The 18,413-nt window shown below is 44.1% G+C and overlaps 1 protein-coding gene across 4 annotated transcripts in view; it reads left to right on the top strand.

Moving 5' to 3' along the window:
* The window catches only part of LOC137436650 (regulator of G-protein signaling 7-like), a 113,763-nt gene extending 96,712 nt beyond the window's left edge, over positions 1–17,051 (top strand). For all 4 annotated transcript variants that reach the window (XM_068130627.2, XM_068130630.2, XM_078786626.1 and 1 more), the window contains 4 exons: positions 1,895–2,020; positions 2,151–2,337; positions 6,911–7,000; positions 16,815–17,051. In XM_068130627.2, the coding sequence (XP_067986728.2) occupies positions 1,895–2,020; positions 2,151–2,337; positions 6,911–7,000; positions 16,815–16,868 (457 nt within the window). In that variant the 3' untranslated portion in view covers positions 16,869–17,051. The remainder of the gene's footprint in view (positions 1–1,894; positions 2,021–2,150; positions 2,338–6,910; positions 7,001–16,814) is intronic.
* The last annotated feature ends 1,362 nt before the right edge of the window (positions 17,052–18,413 follow it).

Genomic DNA, 18,413 nt, shown 5'->3' with positions numbered 1-18,413 from the left:
GAATATACTGTATAACCAACCTAAATTTTACTTTTAAAGTTATACACAAGTTAAACACAACGACATGTTTAGGATTGATTGATGAAATAGGTTAGTTACTTACTCCTCCTTCGATGACTCTGAGCTTTTCTTAGCCTTGGAGAGGAAACGAGTGAACTGCAGGAAACAATTTCGGTGATACCGTATCTCCGCTGCCACACAATCAGTCCCGCGGGTATGGTGAAGTATGGTCTCTGAAATTTTCTGTTCTGACTTCGTGCCATATTTTGCCTTCAGTGATGCTGCCTCTATCAGACGACCTGTTGTAAATAAGGGAACAATTATTAGTCACTAATACAGCACTGACATCCGGTTTTTCATATACAGTATGCACCACTTAATATAATCGTTGTCCTGATAAGATAATCAGCCACTTAATAGAATCAAACTACCCTGGCCAAAAGTGATTCTATTAAGAGACGCATACTGTACCATATGCTCATATTTTAGGCAGAGTTCAAACATGTTAGTACGCCTTCTGAAGCAGGCCCTATCATAGGATAGAAAATCGTAGATGGTATAAGGTACCTACCAGCAGTCAATGTTTGAGCTAGCGCCAGAAGATCTCGTGTTTTACCACCATGATGTCGTTTCAAATAGCTGTCCTTCTTACCACATAATAAACAGACTTTAGGAAGCACTCGTGTGGTTGAGGATGGTGTTGCTATTTTTGAATGGCAACGCAGTTTTTTTGCTGGAGACATTGTGATTGTTTGTACAAGTGCTGTACTACACCTCTTCTCACTGGCTTGCAGACGTTTCTTGTCCGTAAATCGCTGGTAGCATGTGGCATGAAAACCACACACATCCTTCGGTATTTGCTCAAATGGTGATTCAAATGTCACTGATAGTAATGCCACACTATCATCGAGATGAAGGGCCGCTGCTCCGGCTCCTGGTATGGGAATCGGTGCCGGGGGGACTGGTAGTGGTAGTGTCGAAGATGATGATGATGGTTGTGGTGAATTGCGACTGGGGCATTTGAAAAGTTTCTTTGCCACATGAGAGCATTCACCATCGAGACTCACCCATTTTTTTGCTCAGTCAGTGAATGTGGACCATCTTTTTTCTGTAAAAGGCTGCACCACCTCACCATGGACGCTTTTTAGGTGCAAAATACACACTAAACGGGCCTGATCGCTTTCAACACGGTCAGTCATGGGCGCAGCCATGACAGTTGATCACAGAAGTCACATGATCATATTCTGTTATGTGATTGGCTGACACCTGTCTACATACGCGAAAGGCGGTACAACGGCACCCGAGATAGGCAAGTGGGCAAGACAACATAGTGCACACAATTTCATCTCGTAACATATGTTTGGGCCAATATATTTTGGAGAACTTTTGATATGTTCAACACCATTAGATTCAACAACTTTTCGCATGGTAAAATTTTAGCACCTCAGACACGAAACGAAATGTCATTTCCCACAGAGTTGCTACCGGCCTAGCAGTGGAATGTGGTGTTAATCAACCTCCAGGTATACTAGGCCATTTGCTACCTGCAGTCCAGACAGGTTCAGGGTGCCAGCGATGATTCGCCTACTTTTTGTGAATGACACAGAGGGATCTTTAACATCCACCAACCATTGCCGGCAGAAGGGACACCAAGTTTAACGTCCGTCCGAGGGACGGCACACACAGTGATGAATCACCCTGCCCCTGGGTGAGACGCCTATGTTTTGTCCCTTGTGTGTACACTACAGTATCTTTTCTTAACACAAATAGTTAAATAAGCCCATTCCATGGGATAAACGAAGTTGAAATGCTCTGATTACCTGGATATAATCTTTCATCGTGTTCTTCTAACCACTGCTTTGTCATTACCATTTTATTTTCCTGATGTGAGCAGCAACGAGATTGGGACAGCACGTGTGCACCGCTGGGGCTTCTCCCTGGAGGAAATGCTCAAAGACTTGTTGGGTCAAGACCTCTTCCTCTCATTCCTTCAGTCAGAATTCAGTTCCGAAAACCTTCGGTAGGAGATGTTTTCTCCCATCATTCCTCACAATATTTTTGTTGAAGTCTTTGGTAAAAACTTATTGGCCAGTGGATGTATTGGCCAGTAATGAAACGCTGTAATTGTGATGACACTTGCCACATTTTAGGTTTTGGTTGGCGGTGCAGGATTTGAGGAGGCGGCCTTGGCGCGCAGTTTCTGACCGAGCCGAAGAGATCTGGTGTGAGTTCCTCACGCCGGGGGCTCCAAGCCCCATAAACCTGGACTCTCAAACATATGACCGTGCAGTAAAGGCCATGGACCGGCCGACCCGCCACACGTTTGAGGAAGCACAGGTTAGGATGGATGTCTGCTGGTTTAAACCATGACGCTCTTTTGAAAAATATAAATATATTGTCGTGTCCGTAGCTAGTTAAGACCAGCCTTGGACCAATAGCTGAACTACTTTAAGTCCGAGGCGGCTCTCCAATATATGGCGGTTAATTTTGCACGCGCGGGATGAAAGGATGCGAGGCATTTATCTGAACGAAAAATACACGGGATTATTCCCTAACCCACAAAACATGCAAACAACAAGACATGCAAACAAACAAGAAATTCAACAATAATTATTTAATGAAAATAAATCATGGAATGCAAATGAAATGTGAGGTAAACTAAAATTCTCTACTTCGAGGATCTTCCACACACTGACTCAAAAGCACACAAGGGAAAGACAAAATAAAATAAAATCCCTTCAGCCGGCACTTAGCTTGGCCCAACAAGTTATTTTGATGAAGTCGGCAGTGGTGGCCAAGTCCAACACTTCCCGTGCCTTTGAGCGCCAAAGTTGGCGCTGGCCGACGACGGCAAGTGCGCACAGAGCCATGAAGCGAGCAATGAAGACGGCCCTCTTTCGCTCTCAAACTCTGTCCGGAGTGCCAAGAGCCCCACAAACCACCGCTTCAATCGTCCCTCGAGTGGCACAAAAGCACGCCTAACTCCGTCCAGCACATGATTGGAAACAAAGATGGCACAGCCTTCTTGTCAGAGCAGAGAAAGCGACCTCCTCCACTTCACTCTCTAGAGCCAATCCGGTCGTTTCCCTCTCAGTTTTCCCCGCCCATGTCCTACAGCCCAATCGTATCCCTCGGGACGTGGCCTGCCGGCCTTCCTGACCGCCCCCCCCCCGATTCTCCACCCCTTGTAGGCGGGGCCATTTTCTTATTCAGTCCATGAGGGCAGGCTTAGTCCGGGAACCTGCTTTCTTGTAATTGGGGGTTGTTGTTGTTTAAAGGTTAGGCATTACCAGCTGTGGTAGCAAAAACGTTAGGGGAAAGTTACAGAGGGTTGGCACGCATTGGGAAAAACTAGCCTTAAACCCTATAGCTAAATAGCACTGCATCACCCCTCGCATTATGTACAATTAAACAACCAGAAGCAACAGTCTCCCTACTTATTATATCAAAATTCTCCTACACATCACACGGTCCATAATATTTATATTATACAATCCTATCTCTCCTATGGTATTCTTTCATCTACCCCCCATAGACGTAACAATATAATGGAAACCTCAACATAATTATTGCAAAGTCTTTTGCAAACGATCTTGTTATATATCATGCGAGTGTCTCCTTTTATTTTATTTTTTTAACCCTTTCTCGCTGTTTTTGGAACTTGCCTGTCAGTATTTTTGTTAATCTATTTTTCTCGACCTCCCATATATTTCTACCGGGAAACCTAATTGCCTATCATGCCATTTTGACCATGGTACACTATTGGTGTTTGACATGTCAAAGTGGATTCGAAGTCAAAGTGGACTCAAAAGTCAAAGTTTCGAAGATTTTCGAAGATTCAAAGTCAAAGTGGACATGTTAAAGTGGATCTTTACTGCACAATGACCTATCATGGGTTCACCAAGGAAGCATCATTGCTGCCACTGTCGATAGTTTAATGGGAAAGATGGCCTGTGAATGGTGGTGGCTCTTATTCAGCCTGTGGCTGATTGGCTGCATCATTTTCTGGGGGCACGGCTGTGCCACTGATGCAATGTGAATGTGAATGTGATGCAACGCTGATACTGTTCCCCATTACAAGTTAACTGGTACTCATTTTGCCGAGTTTAAGCTGATGTCAACCCAAATAACAAATCATGACCTTTCTTACAATGTATAATACCCAGGGTAACTTATAAAAGCTTGCTTATAATTGGTGGAGAAAATCCGAAGACCAAAAAGCATTTCTGGGCTACAAACCAGTAAATCCCACACTTTATGGGTTAACCGTGAAGCCAACACCAGCCTTGTCTGTGAGTGAAAGATGGCCATCCATTTTGGATACACCGGCAAATGACTACTCAACATTGAGGACGTTTGTCCTGTAATCATTGTGCTTATGCTGGTTTGAGTGACAAATGGAGTGGTGGGAAGTTACAGAGAGTAATGTTGATCATCATTATTTTCGAAAAGCTATCTCAGGGCAAGCCTTTTGATTGAAGTGAGTCACTATTGATGGTAGGTTAAGCACAGTCCGGTTCTACCTAAACTCCTAAAGTACAGATCACACGGACTCCATTATAATCCGGCAATCCACATCTGTACTCCACAAATGCTACTTTGGCAACACCGAAACGGCAAGTTCGAGTTGGGAAATGCTCAAGTTTGGGATATTGAGTGTGGAATGGCAGCATCATGGAACGGACACTGGAATGGTATCTTGGGAACTCTTCAAATCTTCAAATCAAATCTAAAATGTATTGTCACGCAGCTAATAAGTCATTCATTCTGATGCTCATGCACCACATGCTTTGTTTTGTACGAGGAGTCGATGTGGCTCCACTCCTGTACCAAACCAAGTACGTACTCTTATTTTCTGAGAGCTACTTGATCATCCTCAAAAATAAAATGGAGTAGCAGATTGTGTGGGTTAAGCCAATACTGACTAGGAGAAAGATTCAAATCTTGTGCTGACGACTTTGTTTTCTTGAGTCGGTTGCTGCAGATTTTTCATAGTTGGATTTAGAGTATTTTCCTTGAATATTTTTCATTCCAAAAGTATATTTTGAATTGCTGTTAACTTCTCCTTTTCTTTCCCCAAATTAACTGTGTCCTTTGAGTGCAGGTTTTGCGCTGTGTTGTGTGTGTAATGGGTGGTGTGTTGTCCCCTGTCCCTCTCATTCAACTCAAACGGCATCACCAAAGATTCTGCTTGAGATGAGGCAGAATGTCTTAACTCGGTGTTTGCCTCCAAATCTCGTGTACCAAACCCAATCTGTCCCCATCTTACCCCCTTATGCCATTGTCTGTTGGACTTTGTGACCTTATCACCTGAGAAGGTAGAGTAAGCTCTGTCTGGCCATGATCCTACTTCAGCGACGTGCCCAGGTGGCATCAATGCCCAATTCTCAAGTCCTGGTCCATCTGAACTCTTCAGCCTGTCCTCCTTTGGCTATCTCTCGGCAGCCTGGAAGTCTGCAAACCTCACTCCCATACACAATAAGGGCGCAAAAATGAGTCCTTTCAACTACGGGTCAGTGAGCTTACTTCCAATAATGAGCAAACTTGTGAATCCATCATTGCTTCTGATGTGACATCTTTCCTATTTTTAAACAACCTGATCATTGATCATCAGTTTGGGTCCCAGTCACTCAACTCTGGACATGCTTGTGCTCCTCTCTCAGCAATGGTTGGACGTCCTCAATTTCAAACAACACGTTAGGACCATCCCCCTGGACATATCTCAGGTATTTGATAGAGTCTGCATCCTGCTTTGCTTGCCAAGCTCTCTTCCTGTGGCATAAAAGGCCATATTCAATTGTGGCTTGACTATCAATGAAACACTATGTTCTCCTCTCCGAGTGGAGAACTGACGTGCTTCAGGGTAGTGTGTTGGGCCCAGTCTTTTTTTTCATCCATGTAAATGACCTCTCTGATACTCTGGAAAACCCTCTCTTCCTTTTGCATATGACTCCGAATTGTGTAATACAGGACCCCATCCCACCGACATGCAGACAGCAGCTGCGCCAATCCTGCAGATCTGGAATGATTAGATGCTGGTCTGAAAAATGGAGCGTGATTCTCAATCCTGGCAATTTCATAGTCTCACCTGGTCATTCTGGAAGGATTGTCAACTGAAATTCACCTATTTCCGAGGTTAACCTCTGCAATTCGACACCCAGCTCATTGGCGTGGTGCCAATTGAAATTACCAAACATGAGGAAGAGAGAGTTGGGATGAATTATTAAAAGTTGGTTCATGTTGGTCCTGCACTCTCCCAGCATCCCCCTCTCCCCCATTACACCTCTTTTCCTAGCTCCTTTCCATATACCTGCACTTGCCTCCACTTCATCCTGACAGATCTCTCAATCCAGGTCACTGCTAATGAACTGGACAAGAGAATCTTTCCTCTCGCAAAATGTTCCTGACTCAGTGTCTCTCTGTCGCTATTCTCTCCTCTGATTTGATAGGCCTGAACCCTGTCCTGGCGACATAGTTGCACTTTGCATCAAGAGCCCCATTTATCACTGTCTGTATACTGATCTTACACCTCCCAACCTCCAGGAGTACATTTGGCTGCGACTTCCCCTCCACTACCACCTCTCGTTTGTCTGTGTTGTACCGTCCTCCAAACAGTGACGACTCCATCTACATCTCTCTCTCAGACAACATGGACCAACTTTTAACCACTCATCCCAACTCTCTCTTCCTCACCTGTTGTGATTCAATTGGTAATATTCTGACTGCAGTACTTTAAACACCGTTTCGGTCATTCACCAAGATTTTGACCCAGACAGTCCATTTTAACGGAAGTGTCTGACGTGGCAATACTTTTCTATATTAATATCTAATTCCCAATTTATCTCGGAATTTGTGATTCATTAGTCATTTCTGCTTTTCTACCTGCTATTCCCATCTTGAATATGCCCAGGAACAGATCTACAAACTGATGAAAAGTGACAGCTACGCACGCTTCCTGCGCTCCAGCCTCTACCAAGACTTATTGCATCCAAGGAAGAAGGTGACTTGCCTTTCCATCTTTATGATATTGCCAGGAACTGCAAATACACTAGTCTATTAAAGGATAGAAACAAAATGTAATGTCGATGCATAACATCCTTGGCGGAGTTGATCCTGCAGCCATTTATCTTTGATTATGGTGGAATTACTTTTAGTTTTAGGTAACAGAATAGCTTGGTTGCCAGCATTCTCACCTTTAAACTTCCTTGTCTTGGGTTTGATCCCCGATGTAATATCATTTATTAAAATAAAGCTGCCGTTCTGGTGTGGTGCTGCCTGGATGCAGCACAGGGTCTTTAGGAGGTTATAGAAATGCGGCTGTCCTGTTGGTAATCAGTAGGATGTCAAAGACAACATGGCATATTTTGAAAAGAGTAGGCCATTGTGCACAAACACTGCAGGTAAATTTCCTGATTTGGGTTCGCTGTATAACTAGCACTGCCTGTGTAAGGTGGCAGACCTGTGGTATGGATTTGACGCAGGCATGATGGGCTAAAAGGCCGTTACCTGTGCGCTAACTACATTGTAGCTATTTGATAAGATCTATACCTACTTGGCGAGTTTGAATATGTTGTAACCTGGGCCGGATTTAGGAATGGGCAAGCTGGGCAGTTGCCCAGGGGCCTCCACAACCAGGGGGCCTCCATCTATGGACGATCAGAAGAAGCTGCACTCTCACTGTCTGAAAATTTCGACTTCAGAATTTTCTTCCAGTAATTGATCAGTTTCTGAGTTCATTGGAGCAACGATTGGAAGCCTCTGAGAACACCTGTTCTCTTTTCGGTTTCTTGCGTAAACTGGAATCACTGGACTGCGATGAAATCGAAGCAGCTGCAGCAAAATTGGTTGCTGAGTACAAGGATGATCAAACACTTGGTGTTGAACTTGTTTGTGCAGTTTGCAGCCTTCCTCACTCATTTACTGGAATATGAAGATGATAAGCTAGGGAGAGAACATTTCCTTTACAAACTGTTGATGGACAAGAAAGTTGCGGAAACATTTCCAAATGTTGAGATAATGCTACGGATGTACTTGGTGCTCATGGTCACAAACTGTTCTGGAGAACGTTCATTCAGTAAAATGAAGTTCATCAAGAACAGACTCCGTACTACAATGTGTCATGATAGGCTCAGTCACCTGGCCTTGATGAGTATTGAATGTGACATTCTCTGAGAGATTGACTTCGACAAATTGATCCTAGACTTTGCAAGGGTCAAGTCTCGTAAAGTGCCTGGTCTGTAAGTATAGGTATTAGGTACTTTACTAGATTCTTATGATTGATCATGATTGACCTGCTTGCTTATTCACTATTCATATTCTTTATACTTGAAACATCGGAACTTCGTAGATTCTTATAGATTGATCATGATGTTTAAAGACGTGCCTGCTTGCTTATTCAAATTCTTTATGCTTAAAACATAGGAACTAGATTCTTATATGGATTGATCATGATGTTTATATATGTACATTCTTATTCAGATTCTTTGTACTTGAAAAATATACTTTATGGATGACTGTAACTGTGTCTTGTCACCTTTTTAGTATTCTAAGGTAGGGTGAGCCTCCACTACTGAAGGCTGCCCAGGGGCCTCATGAATTGATTTGATTTTGGTGAAGATCCAAAATTTTGGCGAGAACCTTCTAATTTTTAAGTGTTTCTTCTCCATTGAGAAACGGGGCCAAAAAAGATATATATCATGATCTTTGGGTAAGGGTACACGGTATAAAACAAATTGACACTACTATGAATTTCAGGAAAGAAGTTGGAGATTGAAAGAGGTGGATTTGGGGTGTTTTAACGGGGGTAGAAAAGATCAAGGTGTTGGATGGAGGAAGATAAGAGATGGTGGTGAGCAGCTGTTTTAAAGACCTGGAGGGAGGAGTGGGATTGAATAGAGTGAGAGAGTTTGTTCCAGAGGCGGGAAAAAAGAGGAGTGAAAGAGGGAAGGTGAGCAGAGAGTCTTGATTTTGGCGGTTTCACCGGAAGAGGGTTGCTGGCAGCTCTTGTGCGACCTGTAGGAATATTTGGGGGACAGAGCACAGTCAGAGCTGGGGGAGCTAGGCCAGAGAGGAATCGGTAGAAGACAGTAAGACCAGCAACCTGCCTGTGGGAGAGAGAGAATGGCCCTCAGAATCAGCTGCATCATGGGAGATTCCAATGATTCTGAAAGCTTTGGTTTATACAGCGTGAAGCCGAGCTTGATGTGAGGCAGGAGCACCAACCCAGAAGGGAGAGCAGAATTCCATTGAGCTGTGGATGAAAGCCTTGTATGTGGTGATGAGCTCAGAAGTGCCCAGAAAGGACTTCGCATGATGGAGGATGCCCAGACGGCGACTGGCTTTGAAGGCCAGCTTGGAAATGTGGTTTTCCCAGGAAAGGTCGCGGCAGATAAGTGAGATGCAAAAGCTTGAGACACAGAACTTCTTCAAGAGGGTGTTGAGAAAGTAGATGGGAGGGTTGTCCAGATTGTCTTTACGGAGAGACAAAGTGAGAGTGTGAGATATGTCAGGATTGAAAGACATGTTCCACTTGTTTGACCAGTCTGTGATTTTGTCCAGGTCTGCAGAGAGTGAGGAGGCTGCAGACTGCCAATCTGAGGGTTGGGATATGGAGCGGCAGAGAGTAGAGTCGTCAGCAAAGAGATAGAGAGGATTTTCCAGAGAGTCGGAGAGATCATTGATGAAGACCAGAAAAAGCACAGGGCCCAGAACACTGCCTTGGGGAACTCCAGCCTGAAGAGGAAGGGGAGATGAGAGAATTTCATTCATGGCCACACATTGACTGCGACCAGAGAGGAAGTCGGAAAGCCATATGTGGAGGTTTCCATGGATACCAAAGGAGGAGAGTTTGGTGTGGTGAGCAGAGCGGGGTGCCAGACCGTATCGAAGGCATGAGATATGTCAAAGGAGACAGCTCTGATTTCCTGTTTGGCATTGAGGACCTCCATCCATTGTTGAGACAGCAGAAGCAGCATGTTCAGAGTAGAGTGACCTGGTCTGAATCCAAATTGATGATCGGAGATGAAGCCATTGGAGAAGAGGAAGGATTTGATGTCAGAAGCGATGATTGATTCCACGACCTTGCTGATTATTGGGAGCAGACTGATTAGTCTGTAGTTGCAAGGAACTGTTTTAGCACCTTTTTTGTGAAGTGAAATGCCTTGTCAGGAGAGAAGGACACAGAGTCCAGGAGCAGCTGCGTTCGACTGGGAAAGGTGGGTATAGAGAGAGATTGGTTTGGGACACAACATTTTGAGGCAAACACAGAGTTGAGGCATTCAGCTTTTTCACGTGCGGTGTCAACTGTGTAGCCATTTGAGGAAAGGAAGGGGATGGAGGGGAACAAACACCAGAAACAGATTTGACCAGACGCCACCAGGATTTGGAGGAGGGAGACAGGTTTGAGAGTTCAGTCTTGAGATTAGAGAGATATTGTTTCCTGGGTCTCCTGAGGGTAGACACACACACACTTGTTCCAAGCTTTGTGAAAGGAACTGAGATTACCTTCAATTGGATTTGCCTTCCAGGAAGTGAAGGGAAGTTGTTTCAGGGCAACTGCCTCACCACAAGCTTCAGTGTACCATGGATGGGACAAAGGGTATATTAAAAAAAAAATAACCACCTTTAGAGGCCATTTTTCCCCGCAAAGCGGGGGTTGGCCTTTTTCGGGGACCGTGGTTGTTGTTGTTTTTCGGTCCCATTTTTGAAGCAATGTTTTACGGCCGGATGCCCTTCCTGACGCCAACCCTTTTTGCCACCTTTAACGACAAGCAGGGAAATGGGATAAATGGGACAAATGGTATGACAACTGAAAATGAGATGGGATAAATCTGTATATGAGAGAGAGCAGTTTACTTTGGAAGAATTCCCAGGAAGAGTTGATGTTGGAGGCAGTAGAGATGGGAGACCAGTCGAGATGATTGATGGCTGCTTGAAGACTGTGCCAGTCAGCCTGATTGAAATGCCAGACTCGTCGGCGCTGAGGAGACTCTCTGAGAATGCCCATAGAGATGTCCACTTAACAAGGAAATGATCAGAAGAACCGATTGGAGCAGTAGAAGAGCAGCAGACATTTGCAGGGAAGTTAGTCATAATCAAGTCTAGAAAAGATGTACTGTTGAAGGAGATCCGGGTCTGGAAATTGACAGATTGTGTAATTTGAAGTTTGATCTCTAGTTTATAAGTGTCGTTCTAGTTTATAAATGTTGTAGTCCAAACTTTATAGACGTACTCACATTGTAATGGCACAGCACTGCTTTATCGAGGATCTAACATTCTAATTAGTACATACGGTCAAATGTGTTTTGTGGCTCCGCCCCTATCAGGCTGATTGACAGTCGTTGTCCCGACCACCCCTCTTGGCACTTCATTGCCCAAAGTGTAAATATGCAGTTACACCTACCTTTCCTGGAATACTTTCAAGTTATGAAAATTTGAGGTGTCATGGACTTTCCCACTGTAAAATACAGGAGATTCTCGTTTAAACAAAGTACTGAGCTTAACCCAATGTTGAGTTACTGTCTCAAAGGAAGAATTACAAACGGGACATTTTTGTTCTGTCAATTTTGTAGTTCGGCAATGATGTCCAAACATTTAACCCTTTGTGTGCTGCTGCCACAGATTTGTTACAAGATGAAAAATCCTTTTATTTTTTTGAAAACGACAAAAAAAATGTAATTTTTAAATGAAGATTTTGAAAGAAAAAAAAGTTTCAGCACACAAAGGGTTAATGAGTGTTATTTTTAGACAGACAGACAAAGGGTTATTTGATGTGAAATCCTCCACAGATGACTGATTGGTTGGTACTTTTATAGGTTTACAAGTTCGTATCTTGGTAGATTTTATTTTTTGAGGAATTGTGTGTCATTCCTACATAGGAAGTCTGCTGACTTCCTGATACAACAAACAACAACAGGCATTTTAAGGTCATTTTCCCTGCAAGAGCGGGGGTTAGCCATGACGATCTTCCCAATTTTGCCCTATTTTCTGCATCTCCCCTTGTTAACCCCCTCGCCCGCATTTCTTCTTCGACCATCTTTAGCCAAGTCTTTCTCGGTCTTCTCCGTCCTCTACTTCCTTCTACATTCATTTCCATCATTCTTCTCAACCAGTCACTTTCATCCTTCCTCAACACATGACCAAACCATCTCAACCTGTTCCTCTTCACAGCATCAATCACAGGCTCTATTCCCATCATCTTTCGCAATTCATCATTTGTCTTCCTCTCTCTCAACGATACTCCGCACATCCACCGAACCATTCGCATTTCCACCCTTTCCAGCCTTCGTTGCTGCTCTACGTTCATTACCCATGTCTCGCTCCCATAAATTGCTGACTTCCTGATATATAAATTTAATTTGAAGTTTGATATCAGATTTCAAATTAGTGCCTATTGATGCGATTTTATCAAATTCATTAAAAGGACAAAAAAACATGAGCATCTTCCCTCATCGCCACCTCAAAATAATTTTTCCAGAAAATGTATCTGTTTTGTCTTGTCTTTCCAATTTTTGTTTGTTCACTTGGATTACGGAAATGTACGAATCCCACGATTGCGTTAATTTGCTCAATATACACTCAAAGTCACTTGATTGGAGATGCCTCCCGGCATTAATTTCTTAAATTAGAAAATTTTCATGTCAAACAAAACACCTTTGGTCGAAAGTGAAGTTTAATCAAGAATCTGCCTTCACTTTTTGAAACCTGCCAATGTTCATTAAAACCGAGGAAAGGAAAGAGGAATTTCCAGTGAAACTTGTCATGAAGACTGACAGATACATTATTCCACTTTTGCCTAAAAGATTTCTGGAGCAGCTTTTTCCGTGATAATTATTGCTTGGTGAAGAGTTTTATAAGAGTCTGGTATGTCTGTTAAGTCGATGGCTCGAGGCAGTTTGCAGCAATCTCGTCTACATATTACATCTGCAAAATAGCCGACTTTGCGTCTGTCTTCCCTAGCTTCCAAAGACTTTTGGCCCAAGTTGTTCTTTCTTAAAAATTGTGTGACCTTTTGGGAACCAGCTGGCCAGGCCTGATATTTGACTGAAGGAAGGAATTTGTTCTGGGTGTCGGTGATAACTCACCGACTTCATGAGAGACACCGTGAGATCTTTTAGATCCATCAGCTAATGCTAGAAGATGGAACACGCATGCTTTTTGTGCACTATATCTGTGCTCGTGGAACAATGCGAAGAGAGAGAGAGGTTGTGACCGTTGATGCGATTGTGACCAAACTTGGCAAAGTGATATTTGGTATGCTGCAACTCAAGTTTGTTCATGGCATTAAAAAAAATCGGGGTCTAAGGGGGTCTACGTGAAAGGGGGGGTTGAGTGGTGTTGCCCCCCACCCCAAATAGGTATTTGCTTTATTTTCTGAAACTACACACGCGATTTCGATGAAACTTGACCACAACCTTCATCACCCATGATGTACCAATGTTTGTTCACGGCATCAGAAAAATCGGGGACTATGGGGGCAGGGTGGGGGGGTTGTTGCCCCCCAAAATAGGTATTTTTTTTGTTTGTTTGTTTGAAGTCTTATGATTACGTTAGCATCATTCTACATGCTGCCCTGTCTTCGAGCAACCATTGATATTGGTTTAAAATACCGTGATACTGTTTAAAATACCTTAAGTCAGAATGTATATATTGCTTTATTCTACCAGGTGAGCGCCCAAGGGTGTTGCCCCTTTATTTTAGATGTTGGCCTCCCATCCACGTGTAACACGGGTACCTCATTAGTCTGCAATAAGATGGTAGAAAGGATACAATCATAGACTATGGCAGTGGGGAGGGGAGGGATATGAGATGGATGATAATGCACCACTTGCTTGAAGCCAGGAGGAAAGAGGATGAATGAACCGTCCGCGGAAGGCAACCTTTTTCTTTTTGCATGCAAAGTCAAGGATCGTGGAGGAGCTAGACCACAAAATGGTTCAGGATGCAACAGAACAAAAGGAACAGCAGAAAGAGAGAGTGGGTGCCACCAACAGTAGGGTTGAGGGCCAAAATAGAGGACTCTGAAGTAAATATTGAAGGACTGAAGGAAACGGAGAAATAAGGGATGCGAGGTAGGGAAGGGAGCACACACGGGGTTGGACAGGATGGATACGGGACAAAACTCTCAGGAAGGAAGTAGGTGGGTCTCGTGGAGGTGTTAATGGGAGTCGATAAGATATGCTGCCACTCACCACTGACGACACATTTTGTCTTCATTCGTTGCCCCTCGATTTCATTGTCGGTGTTGCTCTTGTCCGAGTTCGGAAATAGAAAATACAAAAACAAGTGGAAACACCAAGTAAGTAGAAGGGGAATTTAGAACGTTTTACCAACTAGACGCACAATAATTGATGAGACTCCAACATGCTTTTCTCAATATACGTGTATATAATTATTAAGGAGACATTTTTCTTGCAGATTATAAATATTTATTGAGAAGTGAAACGAAAACCTTTGTTTCCTCGACTACATGGTGAGTATCTCGTCCGGAAACATTTTTTGAGCACCCCTCATTCGGTGCCTTGTTGATCCACATGGAATTTTCAGAGGGTGCTGATCTTGGCTTTGGCGTTTTAATTAACAAAATAAAGAACTAGTGAAGTGTGTTGGCAAGGTGAAGGGACTGTGTGCAAGTAGCATTTTCGCTCGCACTTTTGCCCTCTCGACGCCACTTCGATGAAGCATACCACTCCGCCACTTTTGAACCGAATGATAATAACTTGGTGGTGGTCGCAAGACGTATTAAGTGAATTATGATTACGAGTGGGGTCACCCGTGGGAATCCCACGGGCATGGAGGTGTGTCGTTGCGATCGGTGCAGCCGTTTTTGCGGTACCCGGGACAAACTGGAGGCGGGAGTCCAAACCTGAAAATGCTGGAGACCAAAGCTGAAATTGGAAAAACAATATAGCCTATTTTACTCCATGGGGGTCCCAGCATTACCCACCCAAAATTTCGTTGCGATCGGTTCAGCCGTTTTTGCGGTACCTTGGAACGGACGGACGGACAAACAGACGGACATTTGGTGAATATTATAGTAAGATTTGTCGATGTAACATTTAGTAATACCAGTATGATTGTCATCAGTGAACCCTATTTAAGCAGCACAGCTACTGCTGTGCAGCGATCTCTCAGTTGTGCTGGTGAGATACAATGGAATAGTTGGGGCTAGGTAGGAGGGGTAGGGGAAGAGGAAGGAGAAGGGGTGGGGGGGGGGGGAGGGAAGAGGCGCGGGGGGGGGGGGGGGGGAGGGAAGAGGCGCGGGGGGGGGGGGGGGGGGAGGGAAGAGGCGCGGGGTAGAGGAGGAGGGGTGGGAAAGGTAGTGGAGTTGATTCCTTCCACAAATTAATGGAATGACTGGAGCGACGACTGTGCCATAGCCAATTAAAGGAAACTGCCTTTCCCTGTGGCCGAGAGCAATTACAAGGCTGCCGTGAAAGCTGTGACACTGCTCAAGTGTGAACATTGCTTTAATTGCCTTGTTTACCGCACATGTGCGCTTGAGAAGGTGACAAACTCCATCATGTTTTTTTTGTTTGCCTCGCGTTTGCCTTACACTCAAACTATTTCAAATTTACCGTTGTTGATGATATTAATTTGATTTATTTATTTACATGGTGTGAGGGCGCGCCCTCATATATATATATATATATATATATATATATATTTATATAAAGGCCACCGCACACTATCCGAGTCGATGCACAAGATTGTCGGCGATAGCTAATTTGATAATCGCGAAATTTGATCGCGTTTGACGACCCTCATCAACTAGTTTTACAGGTACGTGGGTGACAATCGTACAAGATGAACATGCTCAACCTTTACAACGAGTTATCCGTAAAAATCGTGCATCGTGTGCGGCAGTCTCCGACAATGGTCCGTGTGGCCCGATATATTGACCAATTAAACTTCAGGTTTCATTCGTTTTCAGAGTTTTTATTTTGATGTACCGCACTCTTTACAGAGTGTTGGTGCTGCCGAAGCAGTTTCTTGGCAAAGGATATATTGGGTGGTCTCCCATTGCCTTCCCAGCTCGGGTTGTGCATGCTCTGTCCTCCATGCTGAGGGGACATTGAATATTTCTGAAATTCTGATTTGATGTACCATCTTACTATAATTCACCAAATGTCCGTCCGTCTGTCTGTCCGTTCCCAGGTACCACAGAAACGGCTGAACTGATCGCAACGATATTTTGTGTGGGTAATCCTGGGACCCCCTGGAGTAAAATAGGCTATTTAGTTTTTCCAATTTCAGCTTTGGTCTCCAGAATTTTCAGGTTTGGACTCCCGCATAACGTTATCGTCCCGGGTACCCCACAAACGGCTGCACCGATCGCAACGATACACCTCCATGCCCGTGGGATTCCCACCGGTGTCCCCACTAGTACTCTATAAAATACTCTTGACAGAGCTTTGGGTTGTTCACAATAAGTGGAGAAATATTTTGAGGCGGGACCCAAACCCGACAGATCACTCCTCTGTCCCAAGGTACGTCTCTGAAAGTACAGGTATTTAGTCATGGTGCTGGAGATAACTCGCCTACTCTTTGTAAAAGACAACATGGGATCTTTAGCATCCACCAACGACCATGAGTGCGAACAGAATTGTCCTCTGGCTCAATGTCCCTCCAATAGCTACATGTTAACGCATTGATTGTCCTGCATGTGAGACACCAGGTAGCAGGGTTGGGATTCAAACCTAGGGTAGACAACTCAGAGATGTCTAAGCTATCTGATCAATCGAATATACATAAGAACATGAGAATGACCCCAGAATGGTTTCCTTTTCCTGTCCTCCTTTGTTTTGAACATCCAGGGGAAACTGCAGCTCACCGCAAAACGACTCACTGGCCTCGTGCAATCAACGTAGATCATGAAGTTTGAAGAACTTAAGCAGGGCTCTTGTGTTGCTCAAGAATGATTTTCTGATGTTTGACAGTCCATGGAACGTGGTCGTGTCATAGATTTTTATTTTCATCACAATTTTGGAATTGTTCGCCAAACTGTTTCTGGTAGGTCTGTTTTTTGCCTAATAAAGCATTGCCATATTTCATTCAAGTGTTTTTCAAATGAAACAAAGCTTATGAAGATGTGCTGAAACTTATCAGCCTAACTCGCATTTGTTGAGAGAATATTTAAAGGTTTTGATCACAACATCACTTGTTTTATCACACAGCCATATGAAAAACTAGAAGAACCATTATTGTGGTGTCTTGATTTTGTGTCAATCAGCTTTGATGGCTCCTTCAATGTCAGTTGGCATTATTATATTATGACTACGAGTACACCTGCTCACTACGAGAGCGGCAGGAAGGGTCATTCCTCTTTGGGGTATTTAGATTACAGTCGATCTATGGTCGGGTCTCAATAACATTGGGTGTGTGTTCATTTACCAAGTTTCTTGTGGAGAGATCGTCAAGTGGTTTAAGCATTCGAGCAAGCACTCCATTCAGAACCGTTAAGGAACGGCTGGCTTGGCAAGCGCAAGCTAGCTGCTTGGTAAATCAGCACAACCCGGGCATCCTCCCTTTCAGTTTCGGTTTAAACAGCAGGAGCGAGTTTCAAAAGTTCGCTACGAAAAACGGCATGTTAGCGGCAGGAAGGGTGATGTTATTAACCCAACCCTTGTGGGGTATATAGAGTACAGTAGATCTTCGCTCAGTTCTGTAAGTAAAACTTACCTCATGGATGTCAGGTTTTCTCAAAATTTCTTTATTTAGTGTTATAAACAGCATTAGTGACTGTTTAAAAAGCTAATCATGTCTTTGTGGTTCATAATATTTTTACTTCTGGTAGAGGCCGTTGGGCCATTGCTCCCATGAAAACGCCATGATAATGAAGAGCCGGGGCTCTTGCTTGATACGGACGGAATGACGGGCAGGACACAAACTCGTCCGAGAAGATATTTATTCTCAAAACCAACTCGGGAACACTGAAAAGCCCGTTTATCGGGCTGCATTATAAAGCTCAACCAGAAACCGAAACCGAAAGCCACGCCTCTCAAGCGAGGCGTGCTTCGGTGGTCACGTGATCAACAGGTGTAGCTGATTATACCCGCACGCGCGGCACGCTTTGGTGGTCACGTGACCAGCCACTCTGGCGCCGTGGATCCCCGCCGGTGACGTCACCGGCTGGAGCAAGGAGATTCTGATGCTGGTCTTGCTTGGGGGACCCATGGGTCGGTACATAAGCTATTTACAAACGTTGACTCGAGGTTTGTTCAAGGAGGAAAACCCCTTGGGGAGGTGGGATATTATTGGTATTAATATTATGTAATATTAATATTACGCTACTAGTACCCGACTGCAAAGCCGCAATGAGCCGGCGAAGCCAAAGCCCCTTGCCACTATTTTACCCATCACTATGGCATCAGTAGGTTTGGTAGTTGGTAGTAGGTAGCTGTAGTAGGTACCGT

This window comes from Myxine glutinosa, chromosome 11 (genome assembly GCF_964187855.1).
Source record: "Myxine glutinosa chromosome 11, kmMyxGlut1.1, whole genome shotgun sequence".
NCBI lineage: Eukaryota > Metazoa > Chordata > Myxini > Myxiniformes > Myxinidae > Myxine > Myxine glutinosa.
Note: the sequence above shows the minus strand (reverse complement) of the source record. Positions and strands in the feature narration are given on the sequence as shown.